This window comes from Gasterosteus aculeatus, chromosome 11 (assembly GCF_964276395.1).
Source record: "Gasterosteus aculeatus chromosome 11, fGasAcu3.hap1.1, whole genome shotgun sequence".
Taxonomy (NCBI): domain Eukaryota; kingdom Metazoa; phylum Chordata; class Actinopteri; order Perciformes; family Gasterosteidae; genus Gasterosteus; species Gasterosteus aculeatus.
In genome coordinates this window covers 1,381,416-1,408,201 of record NC_135699.1, presented here as the reverse complement: position 1 = coordinate 1,408,201, position 26,786 = coordinate 1,381,416, and the positions used below count along the sequence as shown (strand labels likewise).

Below are 26,786 nucleotides of genomic sequence, written 5' to 3'. Positions count from 1 at the left end.
TCTTTGTGGGACTTTAAAGATCAGAAGGCTGCTTTGAACCTGAACCAAAACACTGTAGCCAGCAGGGTGCACCGACTTTAACTTAGGGCTGGGCGGTAAACTGGTATAAGATTTCCATTCAAATAGTAAGTAAAAATACAAAATAGTTGTAGCCACCAAACATCGTGTATCTCATTTGAGCAGTCAGAGCGAAGTAGTTCCCGTACGTGCATTGGGTCTTCTTGCAACATCTCGCTCCATCTCATTCATTCACATCGCTCATGACGTCCACCTTAATTGTCTTGTTGCGAAAACTCACATTGCCCGAAATCGATAATTTGTGGGATTTCCGGGTTTCTTTCGGCGATCGCCATCGAGCTAAAAGCTGAAATGTCAACTAACGCTCGCACAAAAATTATATGGATCGCTCGGGTTTGTACATTATCAACTGTACATTATCGCTCAATAATGTACACCCTGTTCATCTACTCATATTATAAATAATGAGCATTAAACCGCATCATGGCTGACAGCGCGGATAGATCTTCTCTTGGAAGTATGGACATTACTTTTTGCTCGGTGGGTTCAGAAGAGCTTCCCCCAAGGTTACCTTCAGCCACCGGGTGACCACTGTTTAGGCTGAGGGCCAGCTCCTCCGCCTCTGTCAGACGTGGTGGAGGTGGCCCTCCACCTGTTTTTCGGGCCTTTGCCTTCTTTCTGTTGGCTGAGCAGAACTCAATGTTTCTTTTTTTTTTCCCCTGTTGGATTTCACCCAAATGAAAATCAGATTTCATCCCTACTTATATTCATAACCATAGGCTGCGACGATCTTACGGTTAAATGTTATGTCAATGGAACAGTACATTCAAACTTACGCGTTGACTCGGGCAGCGATTTTTCCCCACGCAGTCTCTCTCTCCTTCGCTGCTGCAGCTGTGTTGCATTTGCGGCAAAATATATTCTCATGCTCACCTGCAGAAGGACCTCAAACTCCATCGCAGTGAAATAGCTTGCTCTTTTATTTACTGTTGTCATGGTGACTCGTGGTGACTCGTGTTATTGGGGCTCCATTGATGATGGCTTTTTATAATCGTCATGCACGCGCTTAACTCAAGGTGAACATACTCCGAGTCGATCGAACTAACCCAGATCAGCTGTTCTGGAACCGGATACTCAGAGTTTCCCGTCTCAGAGTAAGTCAACTCGGAGTTCAAGGATTGACTCAGAGTTTGTTAAACCTCCTTTTTGGAATACCCCCCAATGTCTTCTCCATCAATTTATATGTTGGATACATGTTAATGTGTATTTAAAGCCAATAGAATTCTGATTCTGAAGACAAAAAAAATAATTAGTTGGAAAAAAAAAAATTTAATTAAAAAAAAAAATTTGTCTTATCAACAAAAGATTTCGCGACCCCCCTGCAGTACCTCCACGGACCCCCTGTTGAAGGCCCTAAAATCAAAAGTATCAAGCAATTATCCAATCCGAACACTCAAGGAGCAAAATCTCGGCCCAAATTTGCACCACTATAAGCACAATGTCAGCCTCACACGGTTTGCAAAACACTAAACATACGTCTATACATTACACACAGAAGTATATCAAGATGTCACTTCCTTGCAATTCCAAAGCACTGATAGTCACACCCATGTGCCAATTGGTTAAAGACAGCCATTAGGTGTGCAAACACATGATTGCTAAATTGTAGACACACACGTCAGTTTTAAGCACCATGAGATGCAGCAGGTTCTCACTCTTCTCCTTCCTGGAGGTGAAGGAGGACGAGAGGGGGAATCCACAGAGGAAGAGGCCAGATCGAGTGAGACGAAGAGACAACGTGTAGCATTTTCTGTATTGTATTTTCAGCTTTTTTTTAGGTTTAGATTTTTTTTGTACTGGATGCAATGCTATGTTTGTCTAATGCATATACACAGGGACTTGTTTCTTGTTGTGAATCTACAATTTTTCTCAGTCGCTTTGGTGCATTTTTACATCAAAAGTGCAATTCTTGATTGCTTGGAAACATTCCAAATGATCTAGTCACTTGTGCACATCATTAAAGCAATTTCTTATTCATTTTAACTAATTGCTTTTGTACATATTTCAATTGACAATGTACAAGTGTTAGCTTTTTTCCACATTTCCTCAATTGCTGATGTCATGTTGATCAAAATATTGTAGATGGTTCTCTGTTGAATAGTCTTACCCCTCAAAACATCTAGGCATTAGTTCCTTGCATAAGCCATTACATGCAAAATTATTGCATTGCACTGTTCGTCATAAACTGTCAAGCATAGTTTTACACATTTCCAAAAGACCTTGTGCAAAAAAGTGAATTGATGAATCGGATCAGTCTAAATAATTGCAAATGCGCACAGAGCGACTCACAAATGCAAACCGGAAGATTCACAAATGCGCACGGAACAATTCACAAATGTATATGATTTATATTTGCAGATCGCACTGCATTTACTTGCGGATCGCTTTACATTTGTGTGTGGGTGTTTTGAGACTTGGCTGACGTCGCAGATCCACAAATGCGTTTTTTTCAACATGCACCTGTCTGTAGCCAATCAGATGTCACCCTCAAAGAAAAATTAGTTGGATTTGACTTGGCAATGAAGGTGTTTTTGATTGCACATGCCCATTTCAGCCCGACTTCACTCTACAACATACACACACAGAAACACAGACATCATCATCCCACACCGATTTATTATCTTCATTTATTCGGCAACCATGGCAACAACCATTTGCCTCCGAACCTAAATCTGCATAGTGGGTTGTTATCAGATTATGGGATTATACAATCCACCTTCAGAAACCAAACAAGCCCGTACCCAATCACAGAGGCACACATGCTTGCAAACCCACACATTTATAGCTCTTGTGTGAGCATGACTGTGTGTGTGGGGGGGGGGGGGGGGGGGGGGGAGCAGGGTGGAAGAGGAGTGTGTTATAGGATGTACTAAATACTAAAAAGGACGAAAACGAAGACATGGCAATCACTACTCACTGTTTCTAGTTACAATGCTGCCCTCTATAGATGAGAATGAGCTGCTGCAGGTTCAATTGAGAGAATACATTTGACAGTTTTTCACGTTCGAATAAGGGCTGCTACAAATATTTTGATAATCGATTAATCGGTTGATTGATTTTTTTTCTTGATTAATCGATGAATCAGATAAAAAAAACACAAAAGCATTAATTTCCAACCCTTTATCCAAAAACAGAACAGACTGTGCAAATCTTCATAAACATTACAAACAGGTTGTAATTATTAAAAAGAAAATGGAAAAAACTAAAAACATATACACAAGTATGGAGCCAAATCCAGGTCAATGGTCTTGTACATTGAAAAATACATGTATTTTATACATGTAGAAAAGTGGAAAACAAGAATATAATACCGTTGACATGTTGACTAATTTGAGTATATGGAGAAGAATAAACTATATTTTCATCAGTCTGCTGCATTGGTCTTGTGTGGTGTCTTATGTATACAAGTGTCTTAGTGTTTTGAAAATCACTGTGTTTATTGTTCTGAGGTGTGTATTTTGCAAAAGGTTTGAGCAGACATTTATAGTGGTGCAAATGTGGGCGATGTTTTGCACTTTCTCTGTGTATTTCACTTATACTACTCGAATCACTGAGAAGTAGAATTGATAAATGCGTTTTCAACAGCAGTGTGTAACTGCTACAAACAGAATTAAGTCATATGCAACATATGTGTTTCATAGGCTAACATAATATGGAGTGTTTCATTTTCCCTGAGGTGTTTTCCTAATTGTGTTTGTGTGTGTTTATTGTGTGTACTGTTTTGAAAAAAGAAACAAAACCATCAGAATCGTGCCCTGAATCAAGACGTTTTAACGGGTCCAGGAACACCCCAGCAGTCTAAGGTAGACTGTCGAGTTATCTGCTAAACAAACACAAGTTTTCATTCAGGGCCTCTCATTAAACTGCATTGTATGTATGTTTCGTAGCACAGATGGGGAACTAGTGCTGAGCTAAGCGCTAAGCAAAACTGTTACTCACAGGTCAGCAAAATGGTTGCCATGTTGGCACAATGCAAGTGTTTTCCACAGCACAGCAAAGGAAAGACGGAAGGATAAAGGACAAATTGTTGCAGGTATGCTGACTTTTGTTTAATCATCAGTCTCTGCTATTACTGATCCTTCCTTCTGGTGCAGAATGGATCCCTCTGGTTGTCTAGACCTAATTGGTTTCATTGAAGAAATGCCTTTCAGATTAAAAGTATCAGCTGTTGTGTGGGTAGAAGTAAGTGAGAAACTGCAAAAACACTGAGAGCCGAATACAGAGGCTAAAAGGCGTTGATCCAGTCAACAGAGCATGGCACACATTCTCTTTGAGGGGAAGGCCCTGTCCAGTTTGGCCCTGTTGGCCCTGCAGTTACGTAAACACACCTGCAAATTGCACTGCACTTGTATTTATAATGCGTGTCCACTGTTACTTTGTGACTATTACAATAACACACATCCATACTCTGATGACAGAGGCTGCCCAGCCTCAGCCCAAAACACCTACACACACGGCGAAGGCACAGCCTTAAGAAGCGATTTGAGGTTCTGTGTATTGTGACCAGAGAAGACAGCGATCAAATTCTCCTAACATTGGCTTTGTGGTTACAGGTTGCATGGATGCAGGTACAGAAAAGGGATGCAGGAAACTAGTCTGAATGTTCATAGAAAGCGAATTCATATTTTTCTCAGATTCAGGATGCCAGTGGCGTTACATGTTGGATAGATGAGTATTTGTGGTAGGTTGGAAATGTAGTAACAAGTGCAGTGTGAGCCTCTTCAGAATGTTTGATTTGTGATGATACATTTCTGTAGAAAACTATTTCACATTGCATCCATTTTTCTTTAATACGACACCACAAACCCAAATCACACTAAGTCTCAAACACAAGTGAAATGCACTGGTTCAGAGAAAACACCGGGCACCAAATAAAAGCCTGCCTCAAACAGCTGCATATTTATTATCACGTTTACATAGTTGTAACTCATTGCACCATAAAACTACCCACAAAAGGCCCAAAAGCTTCAAGCTTTCTATTAATCGTCACTCATTTTAATTCAGGGTTTGAATAGCCGTCTACTTCTTCTACCACTATTACCAACCAAAGAAAGTAGAGCAGGACAGCCCTCAAATCCAAACAATATGCCTCTGAAAAAAAAAAAAAAAAGTTGCCGAGTATCACGCAATTAGGCCATGCGGCCTGGCCCCACTTTGAGCCACAAAAAAATATATATATATTATAGTTTTTTATTATATTAATAATACATTTTACAAATTGCGAATATTTGTGTAGTTGTGTTTTTGAAATACGGAATTTACCCAGTAATATAAGATCTCTGCAAAATATATGCTTTTCTTGCACGTCCTCTCCGCATCTCTGCCATGTCTCAGTTGGGCTCGGGCTATTCCCAAAAGAGCCAGGTCTAAGAAGCAGTTTAGCCAATCACTGATTAAAGATATAAATGAGTGACATATCTTTTAGCCAATCGGCGCCCTAAAATAGATTCCGCCTTGGGCCATCATAGGGCTGGCACCAGGCTGCGCTCTCGTCGGGGCGAGTCTCGCGAGGCCCCGTTTGAACAAGATAACAACGGCGAGCACGAGCAGTATCCTTACAAGACCCAACCCGAATGCGGTAAAATCTCTCCTCCAAGACCCGTTTGAGAGAATCACTTTGCCAGAGAAACTAGAGGTAAAACAACTGGACCAAGATCTGCCAGACCTCACAATCAGGCAACGGACCGGCGTGCTGTAGAGGCCGCTACACTGGAAGGTTTAGCTAGCTGGATGCTAGTCGTGCTAACGCAGTATATGGCTCCCCATGCTTGCTATTAAAAAAACCGGGACAGCATCCAGCATGAACAGATACGGGAGTAAGGGACACAAAGCACTTGTCGGAAAAAAACTATGAAAAGGATGGCGAACTCCAGGACACACAGGGATAATGCCACGTTAGGGAACGATAACATCGCTAGTGTAACGCATCACAGGAGACAGGAGTAGACCCAAGCGCAGATTTAATCAACAGAAGGGTACACAGGCAATAGGCTTAGTGGTATCTAGTAAACAGGCAGGAGGTCAAAACCCAGGAGCAGGTAGAGAGGCGAAGGTACCGACAGGGATCAGGCAGGAAGCAACGAGGTCTGGAACAAACAAGGAGTCTTCAACAGGGGTACAAACTACGCTCAGACTGTGATGTTAACTACACAAGGTATATATAAGGTGTACAGACCAGCTTGATGGGTAACCAGATACAGGTGTGTAGGGATAAGTGGGCGTGCACAACAGATAGGCAGGCAGACACAAAACTGAAACAAACCAACACAAAACGGGACAAACCAACTAGACAGTAAACAGGTGGGGGGTCCAGATTTGAAGGCCTCAGTACTCTGGGGAAGGGGAGCGCTGGATCGTGACAGCTAGATGGACGACGGACACAGACTTGATGTAAGGAAACACAACGAGGACGTGGATGAAAACTGAAATTGATAGCATAGCCCTCCCAAAAAAGATCTCACCAGCCGCCACTCATAGTCAGGACGGATTAGAACATGAACTCTTGGCACCTTATCAATCGGCTAAAAAATGATGTATTCGGTCATGTGTGTCTGTCTGAGCGAGGCTAACAAAGCAAACAACTGCACCCATTAGCCTAATATTTGTATATGCATGTATGTCTGGGAATGTATTTACGCACAGGGACACAGTCTATTTCTATGTGTTCACCTGGAATAGTTTGTATATTCTGTTCACAACCCTGTCACTTTGCTCCCATTTTACTCTCCCCCTGATTCGCTAATGTGCTTATTTGAAGAAAATGTGGAGGGATACACGATAAATTAAACACAGCAGATGTGTGACTTGCTTTTACATTTTACATTTTTTTCTTTCCAATTTTAGATTTCTCACAAAGGGGTCGTGATCTGGCTCATTGCTGCCTCAATCCTGCTTTGTCAATACATATGTATATATGTATCTATAAAAGATTACTGCTTGGAAGGTCTGCAACAACCGCTGCCATAATGTATGTATGTATTAATGTAATGCATTATCTTACATCTTTTTAGTCTAGGCCAAAAAAGTTCAGACAAACATAGGAAAATAAAAGAATACACTTGACGTAACATTCAAACTCTAACCCGAAAGGAACAGCCTATCGAGCAATTTGGGGATAAGTGTCTTGCCCAAGGACACATTGACATTGACATAAGCAGGGATTGAACCCCACTCTGACACTGAGCCACAGTAACAGATGATCATCTACCACAGTTCTCATAGTATTGTCGTAGGAAAACTTGAGTCAGCAGTGTGATTATTGAGTACGTATATATATATTCACGAATATAGATCCCAGATGAAACTGGCAGAGAGTAGCCATTAAAAATCAGTCCGTTACTTCTGCAACGTGGACAGCGCACTGCGGATTCTGTCCCCCCGTTCCCTCCTGAACAAGGGGGCCTGAGCGTCAGCAGGAAGCTTAATGGTAGTTTTCAAAACAGAACACATAGTTTGCACACCCACAAATTCAATTCACAAAACACCTCAGAACAATACACACAGTGATTTGTATACATTAGACACCACACAAGACCAATGCAGCAGACGGATGAAAATATTATGATTATTTGTCTATCTTGTCCATATACCTAAATTAGTCAAGATGTCAACATGGAGATTCACAACAGGAACCAAGTCCCTGTGTATATGTATTACAGAAAATACATATACACAGTACAGAAAATACAGAAAATGCTACACGTTGTCTCTTTGTCTCACTCGATCTGGCCTCTTCCTCTGTGGATTCCCCCTCTCGTCCTCCTTCACCTCCAGGAAGGAGAAGAGTGAGAACCTGCTGCATCTCATGGTGCTTAAAACTGACGTGTGTGTCTACAATTCAGCAATCTTGTGTTTGCACACCTAATGGCTGTGTTTAACCAATTGGCACATGGGTGTGACTATCAGTGCTTTGGAATTGCCTAATGGCCAAGTTATGCTCCTCAAGTGTAGGGTTTGAATGATTGTCTGATACTTTTGATTTTAGTGTATATTCCATCCATCCATCCATCTGCAAACAACTTGCACACAGGGTCGCAGGGGGGCTGGAGTCCATCCCAGCCAACTTCGGGGGATAGACGGGTTACATCCTGGACTGGTCGCCAGCCAATCGCAGGGCTACACAGAGACATACAATCATTCACACTAACATTCACACACCTATAGGCAATTTGGAGTCCCCAATCAACCTGATCCCCAGAGCATGTCTGTGGACTGTGGGAGGAAGCCGGAGAACCGGAGAGAACCCACGCAGACACGGGGAGAACATGCAGACTCCACACAGAAAGGCCACTGGGCGGAGTGGAACCCAGGACCTTCTTGCTCTGAGGCGACAGTGCTAACCACCACACCACTGTGCCGCCCATTTTTTTTTTTAAGTGTATATTAAATCGTAAAAAACTAACACATTTCACTACCTTAAGTAGGCAGTAGAATACTACATGTGGCCATGCACTAAGGAGTGGTGCAGATATGCTTTCTGAGGAGAACTAGAATATCCAGTTTGTCCAGATCGTTGTGGTGCAGGAAGTCTCACACCCAACTCATCAGATTCCAAAGTGCTCTGTGGCGTCTGACTCGTTGCATAAGTCAGTCAAATATAATTAAATGTTTTGTTGGAAAGTGGAATAAATAAATAAATATAGATGTCAAAGCTGAACACTCGCTCTCAACGGCTTTTAATTCAAAATTCTTCAACCATCTTTTCTAATCATTAGAATTGTGTGCAAACAACCACTATAGATGACTAAAGCAAAGCAAAAGGACAACATACAACAAACATCCACCATCAGCAATGGGAAAGAGTGCTTCCTCTATTAGTTAATTAGCCTTCCGTTGAATGAAAAGCATTGAGCTCGTCTCAGCTAAATACAACTGTTGGGTCACGCACCAGCAGCACAATGACATGATCTGGCTGAAACAAAGAGGAAGCAGAAGGCAAAGGTCCGACACGTTTGACATTCCTAAATCGACCCATCAGACCACTCAGCTAAGTAAGGAAACATCAATAGGCGAAGGTGGAGAGAAACAAATCTGCAACAAGCAAACTTCCCAAGAGCCAGATGCAGTCAGCAACTTCATTCCAAATCTTCCGCGGAAAGAAAATCAAAGCCAAAGAAGTCATTCGCAGCCAATCGATCGTGACCACAGGCAACGGGGACGAGAGTAGTCAATCAGAGGGAAATCGGAATCACATTACTGCGTATTGATTTTACCTGACAAGGAAGAACGAAGCTGTCAAAGTGTCTCTTAAGAGTCTGCAAAATCTAAGTGACAACCACTGAAGGCGATAATAATGCAGCGGTTTAGAGGGATACAGGGCAGATCTGAAGAGCCACATAAGCCTTTTAGTCCTGGGTGTAAATGGTGGACCATATTTCTGAAAGGCATTTGATATATTCTACAAATCCTAAAGGTTCCCTTGACAACATTAAAGCCCTAATATTAAGGGACAGACAAACCCAACTCACTTGTTGGTATACATTGGTACCAGTTATTTCAATCACAGTAACATGGGAAGTATTTCAGCATCTCCTGTGTTGTCATGGTTTTAATATTAGTATTGCCTACCTTTTAAAAGAGTCAGTTTGCTGACATTTGCTGCAGTTATGTTAACCTCAACCTGCTGCGGGATTGAGATGCATTTGATGGCAGCTTTTATAAGTAATAATGAACAGATACCTTTCTGGAAAGTGTGTTGTGATCAACAGTCCTTATTGTGAGGAGTTTCTGTTGGAAATAGCACCTACTGCAAAATTAGCAGCAAACGTTGATTATGGTTTTTGGATTATCCATAGAAAAGATGTTCTCACACCACATGACAGTTTCTCAGTCGGTGTGTAATCGTACATTTGTTTTCCAGTGTCCATCCTTTTGCATACCAGCAGAAATGGTTTTTGAAGGCATAAACAAAAATGAAAGATTTCTGAGGTTTGTTTTTTTACAAGCCTGGTTAGAGGAACCTAAACAGATGTTTTATGTATGTCAGTTTATAACAAAGAGAAGCAATACTTTTATACCTCTGCATTTTGCTTACAGTTTAAACACTATAACAGAACATTACTTTTGCTTAATTTTGTAGTCAGTTACTTGTCACTAGCTGCCTGTTAATAACTGTTCATTTCATAGAATGTTTGTTAGTGTCATTTAAAATCATAGCGCCTACTGTTTCCCCGTTTCACCTACTGAAGGAAGCAAGCTACAGCGAGATGCATTTCTGCAACAATTTGGGGTGGAAGCAGTGGCTGGTATTAAACCACCAACCCTGTGATGGGCCGACCACTGGCCCTCGCTCCCATGCAACAGCGTGCCGAAGCATCCTGGGCTGAGCGGGATACCGGCTACATCACACCGATCCAAAGCAGGATTGAAGGAATACTGAATGAAGGCAAAAGCAAAGACAAAAAAGGGCTCGGGAGCACACTTAAAAAAGGAACGATTCATTTTTCAGCCTGACGACCCAGTGCTTGCATGTCCCTGTTTGGGCCCAGCCATGCTCGGATTTACACCCCGCTGAGTACCTGGAGACACCTGAGAAAACATAGTGCTTGAAATCCTAAACCAGTCTGACAAGGGATAGGAGGACCTGGATTTGGTAGACAGCTGGTATATACTGCATGTACTGCATGTGCATACACACACAAACACTATTTATACTGGAATTCATTTCTTTTCACTTTCTCATTGGTTGGGTTGAGTCATTCTTTGCACATACGGTTCTGGTCAATAATTCACGTTGTCAGCTGTGGTCAAAACAAATGACCCCCTGCTGGTTAAAGGTCAAGTTGTTGGACATTTATACAAGATAGTACAAGATATAAATGGTCATGGAATCCACTTTATTACTGCATTCATTGCAGTTCATCGTGACTAAATTGTCAAATGGAACCGTCAATAAATTCTGGTCTAAAGAGGTCAGATAACTGAAGGTTATTTTCAATGTTGTGTCCAAGTAGCATCAAGTTGTGCAAATCGTTATGTCCATTTCTATTATTTCTTAGCAAATCCTTATGTAATTGCAGATTAAATGAAGATTTATTTTATTTTTAGCTCCTCCCATCACTGCATTTTAGGAGCCATTTTTGTAATTACAACCCCTGGTTGCTCTTCTTTCCAAAAAAATGAAAGAAAGAAACAAAGAAAAGACATATGTACATCATACCAGTGTGTCCCAGATAAGTTGGGGAGAGACGCTGAGGCCAGGTGACTTAATGAGAGCATGTTGTTTCCTCTGTCACAGCAGAGCCAAAGTGATGCTTGCTGCCCCCGGAGGCCTGAATACCCGACAGGAGTCGAGTAAATAACCCACCAATGAGCATCCAGTCACACCTGCCACCTCTGTCACAGCCTGTGGTCACTTTCCCCACGGAAATGAACTCAAGGACACCAAGTCAAATAAACAAAATATTTTGTGTATTAAATGTGCTATCCTTAATTTCATAGAAAGCCTCTTACCAATGTGAATCTACAGCATCGGGTGCAATATCTGGTTTCCCAAACAGTTGTGCTCCCAAAACCCAGAGTAATCTCTATAAACTGATTATGAGTTCATATTCATGATCTGTATAGGCAGCAGGAAGGGATTTCAGTTAAAAGTCTGAGTAATGTTGACATAACATGGTGGTTGATGGAAACTTGTCAGTTTAACTTGAGTCCCGTGACTTACGACACTAGCGACACTCTTAACTTGATGGTATTGTTTTACTTTTACTCTTGTGCAGAAAATAAGCGGTTCATTCTGGGAGGAAAGACCTGTGTTGGTTTAATTTTTACCCCTAGGCTGTCTGCACCAGGATTGCAAAAGCTCAGAATATTTTTGGATAACTTTTCATTTTTCATTACAAATTGTTATTTTCTTATGGTGAAGCGATCGCAAGCATCCAAGGAAATAGGTAATCAGTCAAATTACACACAGCCCACAATGTGGCTGATCATTGGTTATCTTGGCGGGGTCGTGGTGGCGCACGGGTAGAGAGGGTTCGAGTCCCGGCTGCCCCATGTCCCACGTCAAAGTGTCCCTGAGCAAGACACCTTAACGCCTAATTGCTAATTGCAAAATGTAAAAAAAAGCCATGGGTTACAAATGTAAGCCGCTAAATGACCTGTAATGTAATGTAATCTTACAAGCCAGCTAACTCACCACAACGCATATGTTACATTGTACGCATACAACAAATGAATGTTAGTAGTGAGTTATTTGGCGAATGAATGGCTCTCGGTAAAGTGTTCGTTTTTACCTGTGATTACCATATCAAACACATCCGGAGCATATGGTCGACATGTTTACATTTTGTTCATTATAATTACCATACATTCGTGTGATGTCTGCACCTTGAATACGCACAGAAGTGTGCAAATGTAGTCCCATAGGAGTACATTTCCCAGAAGGATTCCAATAAGTACTCAGTGACCCGTTTCTAATTGCTGCTGCACTTCCACCTTCTTATCCACGCCCCCCCCCCCCCTCCCGCCTAGCTTCACCAGTCAACAGCGGTTCAACCAATGAAGTTATCTTCAAAACGCTTTCACACAACCTTTTTCAACCTGAGGCAGCTGTGGTCAATTTCAGTTTTTAAAACGTAAGTTACCTGATGGAACAAAAGGTACAAATGTGTCACAGGAGGAACCTACTTCCATCATATCGGAGGTGAGTGAAACTGACAGGCTGGAATTTAAAATTGAACCATATTGGTCAAATGCATCTGTCTAGTCCAAACTTTGTAGGTCATGAACCCCCTTCTACATCTCAACTGGGTTCACGCACCCCCAATCCCCACACTTAAAAAGAAAAGGTCTATTTATAGCTGCATTAAAATTGGAGCAATGACAGAATAGTTTGTTGGTTTACAATATTTAGTCCGCTGTTAAATGTTGCAGTGTGAACACAGACCGAACAAAGGGGCAACTGCAACAATGCATCATAATAATTCTGAATCAGGACAAAAACTACATAAATACCCTGAAACAAAGTTTCAACAAACTCCAGTTACGTCACTTTAAAATAGCAATAAGAAGGACGAGGACACACGCACAGGCTCCGAGGCAGATTGCATCATATTCCTTTTACAATTAACTAAATTATTTAAAACTATAAATGTAAAGTTACACATCAGGACTGTCTGACAATCATCAGAGGACATTTGAAATGACTTAAACACAGTAAACCAGGTAAAGAACAAATAGTGGCACATGCATAGTCAGAGAGAGAGAGAGAGAGAGAGAGAGAGAGAGAGAGAGAGAGGTAACGTTAGCGAGTAAGATACGAGAGTATTGACTCTCCGGTTCTATTCCTCCCCCTCTCTGTGTCCCTCCCCTCTCTGTGTCCCTCCCCTCTCTCTGTCCCTCCCCTCTCTCTGTCCCTCCCATCTCTCTGTCCCTCTCCTCTCTCTGTCCCTCCCCTCTCTCTGTCCCTCTCCTCTCTCTGTCCCTCCCCTCTCTCTGTCCCTCCCCTCCCCTCTCTCTGTCCCTCCCCTCTCTCTGTCCCTCTCCTCTCTCTGTCCCTCCCCTCTCTCTGTCCCTCCCCTCCCCTCTCTCTGTCCCTCCCCTCTCTCTGTCCCTCTCCTCTCTCTGTCCCTCCCCTCTCTCTGTCCCTCCCCTCTCTCTGTCCCTCTCCTCTCTGTGTCCCTCTCCTCTCTCTGTCCCTCCCCTCTCTCTGTCCCTCTCCTCTCTCTGTCCCTCCCCTCTCTGTGTCCCTCTCCTCTCTCTGTCCCTCCCATCTCTCTGTCCCTCTCCTCTCTCTGTCCCTCCCCTCTCTCTGTCCCTCTCCTCTCTGTCCCTCCCCTCTCTCTGTCCCTCCCCTCTCTGTGTCCCTCTCCTCTCTCTGTCCCTCCCCTCTCTCTGTCCCTCTCCTCTCTGTCCCTCCCCTCTCTCTGTCCCTCTCCTCTCTGTCCCTCCCCTCTCTCTGTCCCTCCCCTCTCTGTGTCCCTCTCCTCTCTCTGTCCCTCCCATCTCTCTGTCCCTCTCCTCTCTCTGTCCCTCCCCTCTCTCTGTCCCTCTCCTCTCTGTCCCTCCCCTCTCTCTGTCCCTCTCCTCTCTCCTGCCCGATACCTTCAGATGTCCAGTTTCCCGATCTCAGCCAGCTCAGCATATTATATAAATGTTGATGACAATGTTTGCTGATTTTAGCTTCACCAACTATGTAATTATTTATTAAATTGTACATTTTTTTATTTTAAATCGTGCAAAAGGTAGTTTTATAATTCATGTCTCTTTTGTGTAAAAATCCTATTGTTTTTTTTAGAAATTATTTAAATATGAATCATTACTCCTTTAGACTACTATTAATCACTTTGGGAATCCTTGGTCTTGACCGACAACCAACGTGCCAAGAAAAATATGAACTTAAAGTGGAAGAGACAGAGAAAGGAGCAGCGTTGGACTCGGCAATACACCATCTTTCTCCCTGTCTCAGCTTCCAGTCTGATCTGTGGTGGCAGCTGCACAGTGGGTTCATGCTCCATTTTGGTCCAATGTTACAGAACACACTGAATTCAATTAAAACCTCCACAGGACACAAATGATATAGTCATTATGCTATTGATAACAAACTCAACAGCACACCAGAAAGTTGTGCAAAGAAATGTGCAATGACAACTTGCTTGTCATTGCACTTTTCCTGTGGATTTAGGGCTATACTAAATAAAATGAATTGAATTTAATTCAACTAATTAGGGTCAGTGCAGTGCAGCATGACCTGCTCAGTCACAGAACTATGATGCATGTAGCACTGATGATGCAGGATGACATCACCAACCCTGTCCAGGAAAAGTACACGTAACAATTGATGCCCTTCTAAAATAAACCCCAAACTGGTACTGCTGCACATCATCTTCAGTATAATTATTCCCGTTGTAGACAGGAACCACACACAAGAAACCACTGGACGTCATTTACCAGGCACAATGCTCTCTTCCTTCACATCTTTTTACCTTTGTCTTTTCTGTTCATGGTTAGTCATTATGCTCTCATATACGAACCACTACTGCAGCCAAAGCAACCTCACAAGGTCTAATCAACCTTGGCTTTCAGTTTGAGTGACAGGTTATGCAGCGTCAGGGCAGGCATCGTATTTTCCACTCATTGCATCAATGTAAATTCAGTAATAAGTTAGGATGACTGAGAATCATTTGTTCTCTGCGGACTTTGTGAGCCGAGTACAGTCGTCTTTCTACACTCTTTCATTTCAGACGATAATCAAGAACGCTTCATCGTAGGAATGACCAGAGTAATGCTCAGTAACTTGCACTGCTTCAAAAATATGAAGACAATTGTAAATCGAGCCACTTAATCAAAATCTCTTTTTGTTTTCACTATCAATATGTCTATATTATCTATAAAGTGATTTTAGAAGTCTTTTTTTACTACCACATAAATAAAAACAAAATACAGAATACATTGACATTGAATATATTGTTCACAACTTATCAAATCCGTTTCGGTTATTCCTGCAAAACAGCACATCCTAAAAGAGTGTGCAATGTGGTGCAAAAGCATCCCACACGTGACTTATTCTCCTGTTCTCTAAATATTGCAGAACTTGTGTCATGTTCTAATTCAAGCATCCCTCCTCACGGCTGCCTCGGACTCTCCCGCCGTCACACCTACCTGGTCTTAATGGTGGGGTTCATCCTGAGAGGAAACAGTCCCAGGTCTATGTCTTTGCAGTCAGGATTAAACTCTAGGGCTCCTGAGATGTAAATCAGAAAGTAGTCCCAGAGCTCTGGTAACTTCTGGGATGAGAGAATCATGAGGGAAACTTTCGGGGGGGATTCAGTTGGTGGCAGAAACGGCTTTTCAACACTGTCATTTCACCTCTCCTCGGCTTTCCTTTAAGCGCTGCCGGCTGGCCTGACTGTCCACTCAGCACCTACATTCAGCTGACTGACTCCTCCCCCAGGACAGACCACCAGAACCAAATGACCCTCCCCCGCCCCACCTCTATGGGATCACATTTCATCATCCACGTACCTGGTTTAATACGGGAAACTCTTACATTGGCCATGCAGGCGTGCTTCTGTCTGTAGCTTTATAGATCCTTAATATTGTGTCTTATTTAAATCCATATTACTCCAAAATAGTCAACCAACCACTGGCATTACCTCGTGTTCTTTATGAAAATGTAAAATGCCAGTAGGACTTCTCCTGCTGCACATATTGCAGTTACTGTGAATGATGAATGTGCTTCATCAGCTTCGGATGCACTGAAACAGGTGCTACGGCAGCATGAGGAACCACTGGGTGTATCTTGTGTTGTTGTTGCATTTAGACATTTGAAATATGTATGTGCAGAGTTAAAGTAAATAAATAAGCGAATAAAAAGGCCCGCTTCCAACTGACCCGCGTGTCATCCTCACCAACACCATCACGCGTTACCAGGGCAAATAAACACCACTTCAACATTATAATTTGAAAAAAATGAAATGCTAGTCAGCACAGAGCATAGTGAGTAGGATAACGGCACGGTGAGAGCCCGGTGATGATGTGAGCAATGCGCCTGTGCGCGGTTCCTATTTGTGCAAAGCGACCATTGGCACGATCACCATGAAGTTATGAACTCTTTGAAGGCAAACACGTTCACGTACCAGTAAATGAGCGACAATCCGTCGAAACGCTCGAGCTCTCTCCCCCGCTGTTTCAGCAGAGACATCCTTTCCAAACGAGGTCCAGGTGTGCCGCGTCCACGCGCTGTGGTGGACTTTCACAGTGACCCCGTCCCTCAAACGCATCACGCGCTCCGCTCTCCAACTCGTGCAGCGCGCGCCCTCGCCGGGCGCGTGGACGTGTCAGCATTGATTCCGCTTCACCTCGCGGGACGTTCACTACTCGCCGGTAACGGGACGCGCTGTCGGGCCGATCTAATCTGAGCGGACTGACCTCTCCCCATCTGTTGGACAACCCACTCGTTCCCGGCGGCTCTGCGACGTGCGCCTCAATGGTGCTGCATTCAGGGGCCAATTAAGGAAGACAGACCGGATCCTAAGCTTAGACCACTACGTGTCCGTGCTAAGAGGAATGCATGAGAGTGCGTTCTTAAACTATGGGACGCTACTGACTGACAGAGGACTGGTCTAATTATAGTTGTGATCCTGTAGTTCATTTGATGGAAAATTCCCACTTCAGGTACAATGAAAAAACACCAGGCTGGTGTCACCAGGCATTCAGTAATTTATCTCCGTTTCCTCACCTTGTCAGAATAATAATCATTAGACAAGTTGGACTAGCTAGGGGTTAGGGTTGGGGTTATAATAACCCTAATAATAATAATTATAATACGGGTAGATCAAATCCAGCGTTCTGATTGGTTGAGAGTGAGGTGCATAATTGAGCGATAATGTACCTTCCTTATCACTGCGCGCTCAAGTAACAGCTTAAATTTTGCGCGACCGTTAATTGACATTTTAGCTTTTAGCTCGGTGGCGATCGCCGAAAAAACCCGGAAATCCCACAAATGATCGTTTTGGGCAATGTGAGCTTTCGCAAAAGGACAATCAAGTTGGACTAATGAGCGATGTGAATGAATGAGATGGCCGGGGCTCAATGCTGTTTACATGCACGTACGTACAACTACTTTTTCTCCAGACTACTGAAATGAGATACACAAGGTTTGGTGGGCAGCTATTTGCTTACTATTTACAATTTCGCTGGCAACTGTATCATAAAAGCAATAACTTAAGGCAGTACTTTATCGTCCAATAATGTAACAGTTCAGGGAATTTGTTGTTGTTGTTTGCTTTATTCCAACACACAACTGTTACACAGGCCACCAACAGTGAGCAGCAAAGGCTCTTGGGAACTGGGACCCATTTCTAATTATAAGAAGATGAATCCATTGTATTTCTGACCAGCTAGTGCTGCACGAGGCCGTATGCAGTGTCCAGCACATACTGAATTGGACTGTAGTATAGATTTGGAAACTGTTGAATTGATTTATTTAACTGTTAACCAGCTCAGGCTTTAGCCTTAGAACAATAGCACAAGACCAAAAAGCGATTTACTTTCTAAGATGCACGTGTGCCTTGCTTAATGAAGTCCTGGTGTTTTGAACCATGTCTCTCACTGTGAATGGCTATGACTTTGGTGTGTCTGCAGTACGTCATGGCAGTTGTGTGGCTGAGGACCTTAAGAAAGCGAGTTGTGTGGGAACCTGTTAGTGTGCTCACCAGAAAGCAGCAACACCACAGGTAAAACATTTAGCATGTTATACGGGGGCAACAATCTGACATCATGTGGACTAGTTTACAGGTAAGCTGAACACTGATCTGCAGTCTGTATTAACAGTGATGTGTTTGGGTTCTAATGAAGCCGTCGTTCCCTGGACTGAGCACATTGCAGAGCGTCAGCGAGCCAGTGAGGAGGACACGCACGGACGTTAAGAGGCACCAGAAACAAAAGCTGACCACCGAGAGACAACATAGAGAGAGAGAGCCTTCTTTCTCTGCTCAGTTAGACACTACTCCTCCAGATGTTCCTCTATGTTCACAGATATGATAAGGGTTGCAGCTATGTCCTTGCTCAGATTGTTGTATAGCTTTAAGGAAAGTAAGACAGGAGATATGTCTTTTCAGATCATACTCGAGTTGGTTATTGTAGCATGACTTCCAGCAGGTCAGTCATCATTTCATTCATAATCATTTTTATGGTAGATCACATGTTGTTCCAGGTGGACAGTCGTTATTAAGGCAGGTTGGACTTCCTTCCAGCGGGTAAGTTGTTATTCCACAACATCCATCATTTAAGCAGCTTAGCGGTTTTTAAGACCGGTCAGACTTCATTCCAGCACCGTCATTGTCTTACTATCTGGTAAACCATTTAATGCCGTATGAGCGTGCAATTAGAAGCTTAGACAATCAGAGATCACTTGTCCCTCAGTTTGTGTAAGGTGCTTTCACGACTGCTTGCCCACTTTATGAACACATTCCAGACAAATGAACTGGACTCATGTTCCCAGTTGAACCCTGCTGACATCCAATTGCCTTGACAAAGAGTATTAGAGCATTAAAAGCAGTTGCTACTTACATCTCATTAGAAGTTTAAGGAAGTAATTTACTAGCAAGGACTCCGCACGCCACCAACTGAATGCGCTCAACGATTTTATTTGTGAGAGGTGATCGGAGTAAACGTTAATTCTGTCTAGTCGGATGGATTGTGGTGAGCTTTGTCGAAGGATGTGACCGTGGCGCCCAGGCATGATGAACCCCTTAAGGACCCCACTAAAAAGGCAGTAAGAGAGGAGGGAGATGAAAAGGGGTTAGGAGGGGGGGGTTTGGAATGCGTAAATGAAACAGGAAGTGTGGGTTAGGAAGGTACTTACGGGGAGAGGTGTGTTGGAGGCGTGATCCTGCTCCCGAAATTACGCTAATTAGCTTCAAGTGTGGTGGAAAAGGACTTCCGACTAGGCTAGTCGATGAAGTCTAAACTACTGCCAAGTCTATCCATATCATGTATTCCATACTTTATACCTTCGTATGGTTCTTAATGTGTGTACTGCCTGTGTGAATATATAACGCAACACCTGTTTACTCAGCTCAGCTGTCCCTCTCACAGCGGCCTTCGCTTTGCCTTTTCCATGATAGACTGACCATATTCCTGCTTTACCTCCTCACCAGAGGCCTGTATCGCCCGCACCTGCAACGCCACGTCAGTAGTTTCTTTCTGCCGTAGACTCTGATCCTTATAAAGCAAACAAATACATATCATAGATGGTGTATTATGATAAAACAAATTCGGGCCATCATGGTGAGAAGACAAAATCGACTGCTGTTCCTCTTATATTAACAGTAGCCAGACAGGACCGGAGTTACCGCTTCAGACATGTGCTTTTGTTCACAGTGACTTTAATCTGTCTGGATCAGTTATCCTCTATTGAAGCTGTATGTATCAAATGAGATTAACAGGCACACAAGTCCTTTATTTGGAAACGAGAGGACCCCATATGGGGCCTTATTGACCGTATTATTAGTGGGCTTATATTTATACCAAAGTAGTACATTACATGATTTATTGGGAGAAACACAGCAGTTCTATGGAAAATCCTCCATTCCACTTGAATATTCCACTTAAATAACCTGTCTGGTGCTTTTGTCAGTGCAAACATTCTTACACATGCTCCTCTTCAGGGTGTCTGCATTCCAATCCTCCAGTTACCTTAATCCCTCTGAGGTTAACGCCAGGCATCGGCTCTCTGACACTCTGACTTGTAATGGTTGCAGATTGGATTGGGTGAAGTGATCTGACATCTGCTATAATGGGAACCCGAGACCAGCTAATCCAGTCAAATCCTCCTCAGCCACTGGACATAGCTGACTCTAAAACTATGGCAGACATTGCCATATAAACACTGCCTCACCTACCACACGTATTACAGCCGATCGTCCTCTTCACTGTTATGGCAAATAACTGGTGATAATTCAACATGGTTTTGCAGGACGAACAAAAACATTTTGACCAACTTTCTTTTTTGTCGATTTCAGGCATATTTCATTTTCTGTTACTGTTTGTAACTATACTATTATATACACTCACCTAACGGATTATTAGGAACACCATACTAATACTGTGTTTGACCCCCTTTCGCCTTCAGAACTGCCTTAATTCTACGTGGCATTGATTCAACAAGGTGCTGAAAGAATTCTTTAGAAATGTTGGCCCATATTGATAGGATAGCATCTTGCCGTTGATGGAGATTTGTGGTATGCACATCCAGGGCACGAAGCTCCCGTTCCACCACATCCCAAAGATGCTCTATTGGGTTGAGATCTGGTGACTGTGGGGGGCATTCTAGTACAGTGAACTCATTGTCATGTTCAAGAAACCAATTTGAAATGATTCGAGCTTTGTGACATGGTGCATTATCCTGCAGGAAGTAGCCATCAGCGGATGGGTACATGGTGCCATAAAGGGATGGATATGGTCAGAAACAATGCTCAGGTAGGCCGTGGCATTTAAACGATGCCCAATTGGCACTAAGGGGCCTAAAGTGTGCCAAGAAAACATCCCCCCCCACCATTACACCACCACCACCAGCCTGCACCGTGGTAACAAGGCATGATGGATCCATGTTCTCATTCTATTTACGCCAAATTCTGACTCTACCATCTGAAGGTCTCAACAGAAATGGAGACTCATCAGACCAGGCAAAATTTTTCCAGTCTTCAATTGTCCAATTTTGGTGAGCTCTTGCAAAATGTAGCCTCTTTTTCCTATTTGTAGTGGAGATGAGTGGTACCCAGTGGGGTCTTCTGCTGTTGTAGCCCATCCGCCTCAAGGTTGTGCGTGTTGTGGCTTCACAAATGCTTTGCTGCATACCTCGGTTCTAACGAGTGGTTATTTCAGTCAAAGTTGCTCTTCTATCAGCTTGAATCAGTCGGCCCATTCTCCTCTGACCTCTAGCATCAACAAGGCATTTTCGCCCACAGGACTGCCGCATACTAGATGTTTTTCTCTTTTCACACCATTCTTTGTAAACCCCAGAAATGGTTGTGCGTGAAAATCCCAGTAATTGAGCAGATTGTGAAATACTCAGACCGGCCCGTCTGGCACCAACAACCATGGCATGCTCAAAATGGCTTAAATCACCTTTCTTTCCCATTCTGACATTCAGTTTGGAGTTCAGGGCCCGGTTTTTCAAAAGTAATCCACTAGGATTTTGGATAACGGATTGGATCAAATCTTGAAAATGGATTTTTCAAAAGAAAAAACGCATTATATAATCGAAGTAGATCACGTAATCCAATCTTGGTTTTGAGCCGGATCAAATCTTTAGTTGGGGTTTTTCAGAACTTTTTTGTAGGATTTAGATCACTTTGATCCAAAAAATCTGGATTAAACTGATCCCATCAGAAGGGTGGATTCAGCGTGGATTTCATGCCCAAAATGTAATGAAAACTTTAAAAATGTATCAAATAATACTATGTTTGGATCATGCAGTATCTTACAAGATATCCTATTTATTCATACGGTTTTAATTTTATTTGTTCATCCGTCAGGCTACAGTGATTAGATAGGCTTTAACGTATTCAGCCTTTCAGTATAGGCCTACAGCAAAGTAGAAAGAGTTTGGCCTCATAAAATAATAGACAGAGAGCGTATTTATATTGAATCTCAGCTCTGTTCCTGAGGAAGAAGCTGGATCCTCATTGGTTGAGCCAGTGGTAGTTGCCACAGGATCTCAGAGGAAAGGCTTGAAGCGCCCTTCATCAAACAAAGATGATGATTACAAGGCACTTCTGCAAAAAGAGACTGAAAGGGCAGAAGCACAGCTTCGTCTGGCAGAGGACCAACTGACTCTGACCAAACTGCAGCAAACCAAGGCCAGACTTGAGATCTGCCTCCTAAAGGCTACGCTCAGACAAGCTGGTCTCTCCACATCAGATGAGAAAGTCTGAAATTATTGTGGAGTAATTTACATTAAGTCGTTTTATTCAATTCAATACATCTATATTTGAAACTTGTTATTAATATCCTCAATGTACAGTGTTTGTGTTGTAGGTCTCAGATGAGCGGACTGCTGGAAGAGGACGGAGTAGGGTTTTTCTTGTTTTTAGTTATATTTTAAATGTGTGTGTTTTCATTTCAAATAAAAATAAACTTATATTGACCCCACACTGGCTATTCTACTTGTTGCTCTTTACATATCTATAGTTCTACATTGTGATTTCCTATTCTGTTTGAGCACTGGTTATCCAGATTTGGTGATCCTGAAAAGTTCCTATCCGGATCAGATTGATCCAATCCGATGTTGCTTTGAAAAACTGGCTCAAAAGTAAGCTGTATTATGTGATCACGGATCGCAAAAAAAGGCTTACTAAATACGGATCAATTTTATCCGGATTAAACCTTTTGAAAAACCGGACCCAGGAGATTGTCTTGACCAGGACCACACCCCTAAATGCATTGAAGCAACTGCCATGTGATTGGTTGATTAGATAATTGCATTAATGAGAAATTGAACAGGTGTTCCTAATAATCCTTTAGGTGAGTGTAGGTGGAGGCTTGAAATAAACCCTGCTGTTTGTTTTTTTGCCCTCGTTCTGCACTGTGAGATTCATTTATTTATACAATTTGGTTGTTTATTTACTGTTTATTTTGTGTGCCTTGAATCATGCAAATGCAAAAAAAGATTCAATTGCTTCATGATTGACTTTAAAATACTGATTTGTGTATCGTTTTGGTCATGGTTCTTTTTAGTACGTTTTTCAAGATTAAATTTTTATTGCTGTTAATGACATTGACACTATATTGGCATTATTGCTGGTCTCTAGCAGTCAGGCTGTGAACCTTCTCAAGGGACGTTACGCCTCTAACTGGTGTCTCAGCATGGAGCTGATGAGTGATTGTTATTCTATCATGGCAACTACATTTTGACATGAGGCATTGTGATGTTTTACATATTTGGTGCTACCTGGATGATGTCAACACAGCAAAATCTTCTATAAGGTCATCAAGTCAATCTCTAGTTTCCTACCGGTGAGGCGCTCCATTCTCTAGTCTACAGATAAACTGGTGTTGTTTTACTGGAATCAACTTAGCCAACTGGACATGTAGTACCCTCTTCTGGAAACTACTGGAACTGCAAAAAGTCTTCATACGTTTACATTTTTAGCATTGTTGAAGGAGACAAAAACACAATACACAATATTGACACAATAATGATGTTAACTTCTCTTAAATGTACATGGATATGAGTCAACTGGGGAATGATGATGAGTTCCTTGACATTCAGTTCACACATCACATCACATCCTAAAACCATTGTGTTTCCAGACCCCTCTCCCATGGATCTTTGTCTGGTGAAGTCTATAACTGAAAAGTCACCTTCCATTGCAGAAATGTATGACATTCTAAAACATCAAAATAATCTTACGAATGGCAAATGAGTAAAAGAGAAAGTACAAAAAAAAGAATCTAAACTTTCAGAGCTTTCAACCGACAACATAATCTGTGTGATACAGTTGAAAGTTAACGTTGGATCTAAAAGTTGAATTTTGTTCCCTCCATCTATGCGTTCCAGACTACCTCGAATACATCTTGGGTCACCACAGATGCGCGGTTGACCGCAGGAGCTAATGGAAAACTATTAGCAATCTTTGCCTACTAACAGACATCTAATTTCATTCAAAAGCAACCCTGGATGACTGTGAAAGTCATTGAGTAAGGTAAGGACTAGGAATGTACGGAATGCTTCTGACAGATGAGAGGCTTTTTTGCCATACCTTGGTTGATTGAAAAGTAGCTCGCAAGCCAAAAAAGTGTGGGCACACTTTTTTATGAACAAAAGGTGATTATGAATTTGGATGGGAGCAAGCTGAATTCAGTATAGAGCAGTAGAAAGTTAAGCTGTTTGCACAAGAGGTCAACACGAAGTAACAAGAAAAGCCCTTTCCGATCTTTGGGGTGTTTTTATCTTCCTCATGAACATTTTCCTGGTTCTGACATTTTGCCTAAGCTGCACAGAAGCAATTAAAATTTGCTTTTAAATCACGGATCTTTGACATGTGACTGCCATATCATCCCCACATACTAACTAGAACGTGACCTCTCCAATGTCAACTGGCACGGCCATGTGTCTTGTTGTCTGATAATCCTTAAATTGTACTTTGGTAGCCAAAAACATGGTCCAAGTACTTGTTTCTGCACATGATACATCATGACTATACATCATCAGCTATCCTTCAGTGTAAATCGAACCATATACATACTATAATGAAAGAAACCAAAGCTGTATTGCTTGCAATGTAGGTAAACAATACAAGACACACTGATTAGATGCTTAAGGAGTTTTCATTTCTTCTATTTTTAAAATTGAAACGCTGGCACACTATGATCAGGCAGATTATGCCCATATATGACTTATCTAACTAAGATTGAGTTGGACAAATCTAAATCAATTTTATTTTTAGGTGATGAGCCTGAGTTACTCATCAAAAACAACATTGTGCCTGAAAAGAATTTGTATCATATCTGAACAAAAGCTCATAATTGACAATTTAATAAACGTAATACTCAACCATGTCAATTTCAAAAGAATGAAATTGTGAATTGTGCTTGTAGACATTTAGATATGATAATTAGCACTTTGGGATTTTCTTAAATATAAAGTGGATTACAAATTAAATGTAGTATTATTATTATTATAATTGTGCTACAGGAAAAGACAGTTCTGATATGGTAATCATTCCTGAATTAATGTGCACCCGCAAAAAGTTGACCATAACCAATAAGAATGACTACAAACAAGGAGTTATGGGTTGAGCAGAGCAGCAAAGACAACTAGAAAATGCATTTCCTGCTGAAAATGCGTTGGAATGCAAAAAGCTGAAAGCTGAACTGAATTTTTTTTAAAAAGCTGAAAATACAGAAAGTTGAAGGGAATTTGAATACATTCACAGAGCTGAAATAAAAACAGCTGAAATAAATGTGAAATATTGCAAAAAATACAGAAATTAATAATAAAACATTGCTGTTAATACAGGCATAAGAAAAGCTGAAAATAGTTTAAAGAAATGCTGAAATTACAGGAATAATATTTCAATAGAATTTCTAAAAAATTCAGAAGTTGCTGGAGCTTAAATGAATTTAAAAAAATACAGAAATAACAAAAGCTGAGATGAATAAAAAGATTTTTTAAATTATTTGTAGTAATATTAGTAGTAGTATTAGTTATAGTTGTAATTGTGGTATTAGTAGTACTAGCTGTAGAAGTAGGTTTAGTATCAATAGCAGTAGAAACAGCTGTAATACTAATACTATTAGCCATAGTAGTATTTGTAATAACATTAGTAGTAGTTGTAGTATTAATACCAGTAGAAATACTAGTAGTATGGTAGTAGAAGTATCAGTTGTAGTACTACTAGAAGTACTAGTAATATTCTTAGTGGTTGTAGTGGTATTTGAAAGAGCAATACGTATTTCAACGAAACCGCTTCATTCTGAGCTTCATGGTTAAGGTACAGATAATCATTGGGGCTTTTATTTTGATATGATGGAATTGGGTGAGGGCGGGTAGGGAGACAGAATGTTTGTTATTCAAACTAAGTTATTAATCAATAGGCCTCATCACAAACATTACAGTAAGAATTCCCACCATGGGGCTTTTATTTTGAAATTATTGGATTGGGTGGGGTGGGGGGGTGTAGATAGAGGGAGGGGGGGTGTAGATAGAGGGAGGGAGGGTGGGGAAGGGAGGGGTAGTGAGGAAGAGATAGAGATAGAGAGGGGAGGAGAATTAGACAGACAGACTGACTGAGTGAGTAATTAACAGTGAGAAGAGGTCAGTGTGGAGGGGGGAGGGGGGCGAGTGTCTTCATCATGTTGGTCAGCGTGTGTGCGAGTATCCACGGCAACCGCGCACCTATTGGATTGGGTGGGGTCGGGGGGGGTGTAGATAGAGGGAGGGAGGGTGAGGAAGGGAGGAGGGTGAGAGGGTGAGGAAGGGAGGGGTGGTGAGGAAGAAAAAGAGAGGGAAAGGGGAGGAGAATTAGACAGACAGACTGACTGAGTGAGTGATTAACAGTGAGAAGAGGTCAGGGTGGAGGGGGGCGAGTGTCTTTATCATGTTGGTCTGTTGACAGAAAGCATAGCTGCGTCATGTGACTCCACTAATCAGGTAATAGGAGCAGCTGTGAGTCACAAACAGAGATACTGCAGCGTGTGTGTGTGAGTTTCCACGGCAACGGTGCACCTTGGTTCATTAACGAGCTGCTGAACAGGGCAGA

General features: G+C 42.1%; 1 protein-coding gene across 6 annotated transcripts in view; it reads right to left on the bottom strand.

Moving 5' to 3' along the window:
• LOC120827602 (syntaxin-binding protein 4) overlaps nucleotides 1-17,004 on the bottom strand; it is a 62,522-nt gene extending 45,518 nt beyond the window's left edge. The window contains exon 1 of one of the 6 annotated variants that reach the window (XM_040190633.2): nucleotides 16,656-17,004. In XM_040190633.2, coding sequence (XP_040046567.2) covers nucleotides 16,656-16,720 — 65 coding nt within the window. In that variant the 5' untranslated portion in view covers nucleotides 16,721-17,004. Of the gene's footprint in view, nucleotides 1-15,678; nucleotides 15,934-16,655 lie in introns of those variants that run through there. The other 5 variants (XM_078084362.1, XM_078084361.1, XM_078084360.1 and 2 more) reach the window with 5 other exon arrangements.
• Between the last annotated feature and the right edge of the window lie 9,782 nt (nucleotides 17,005-26,786).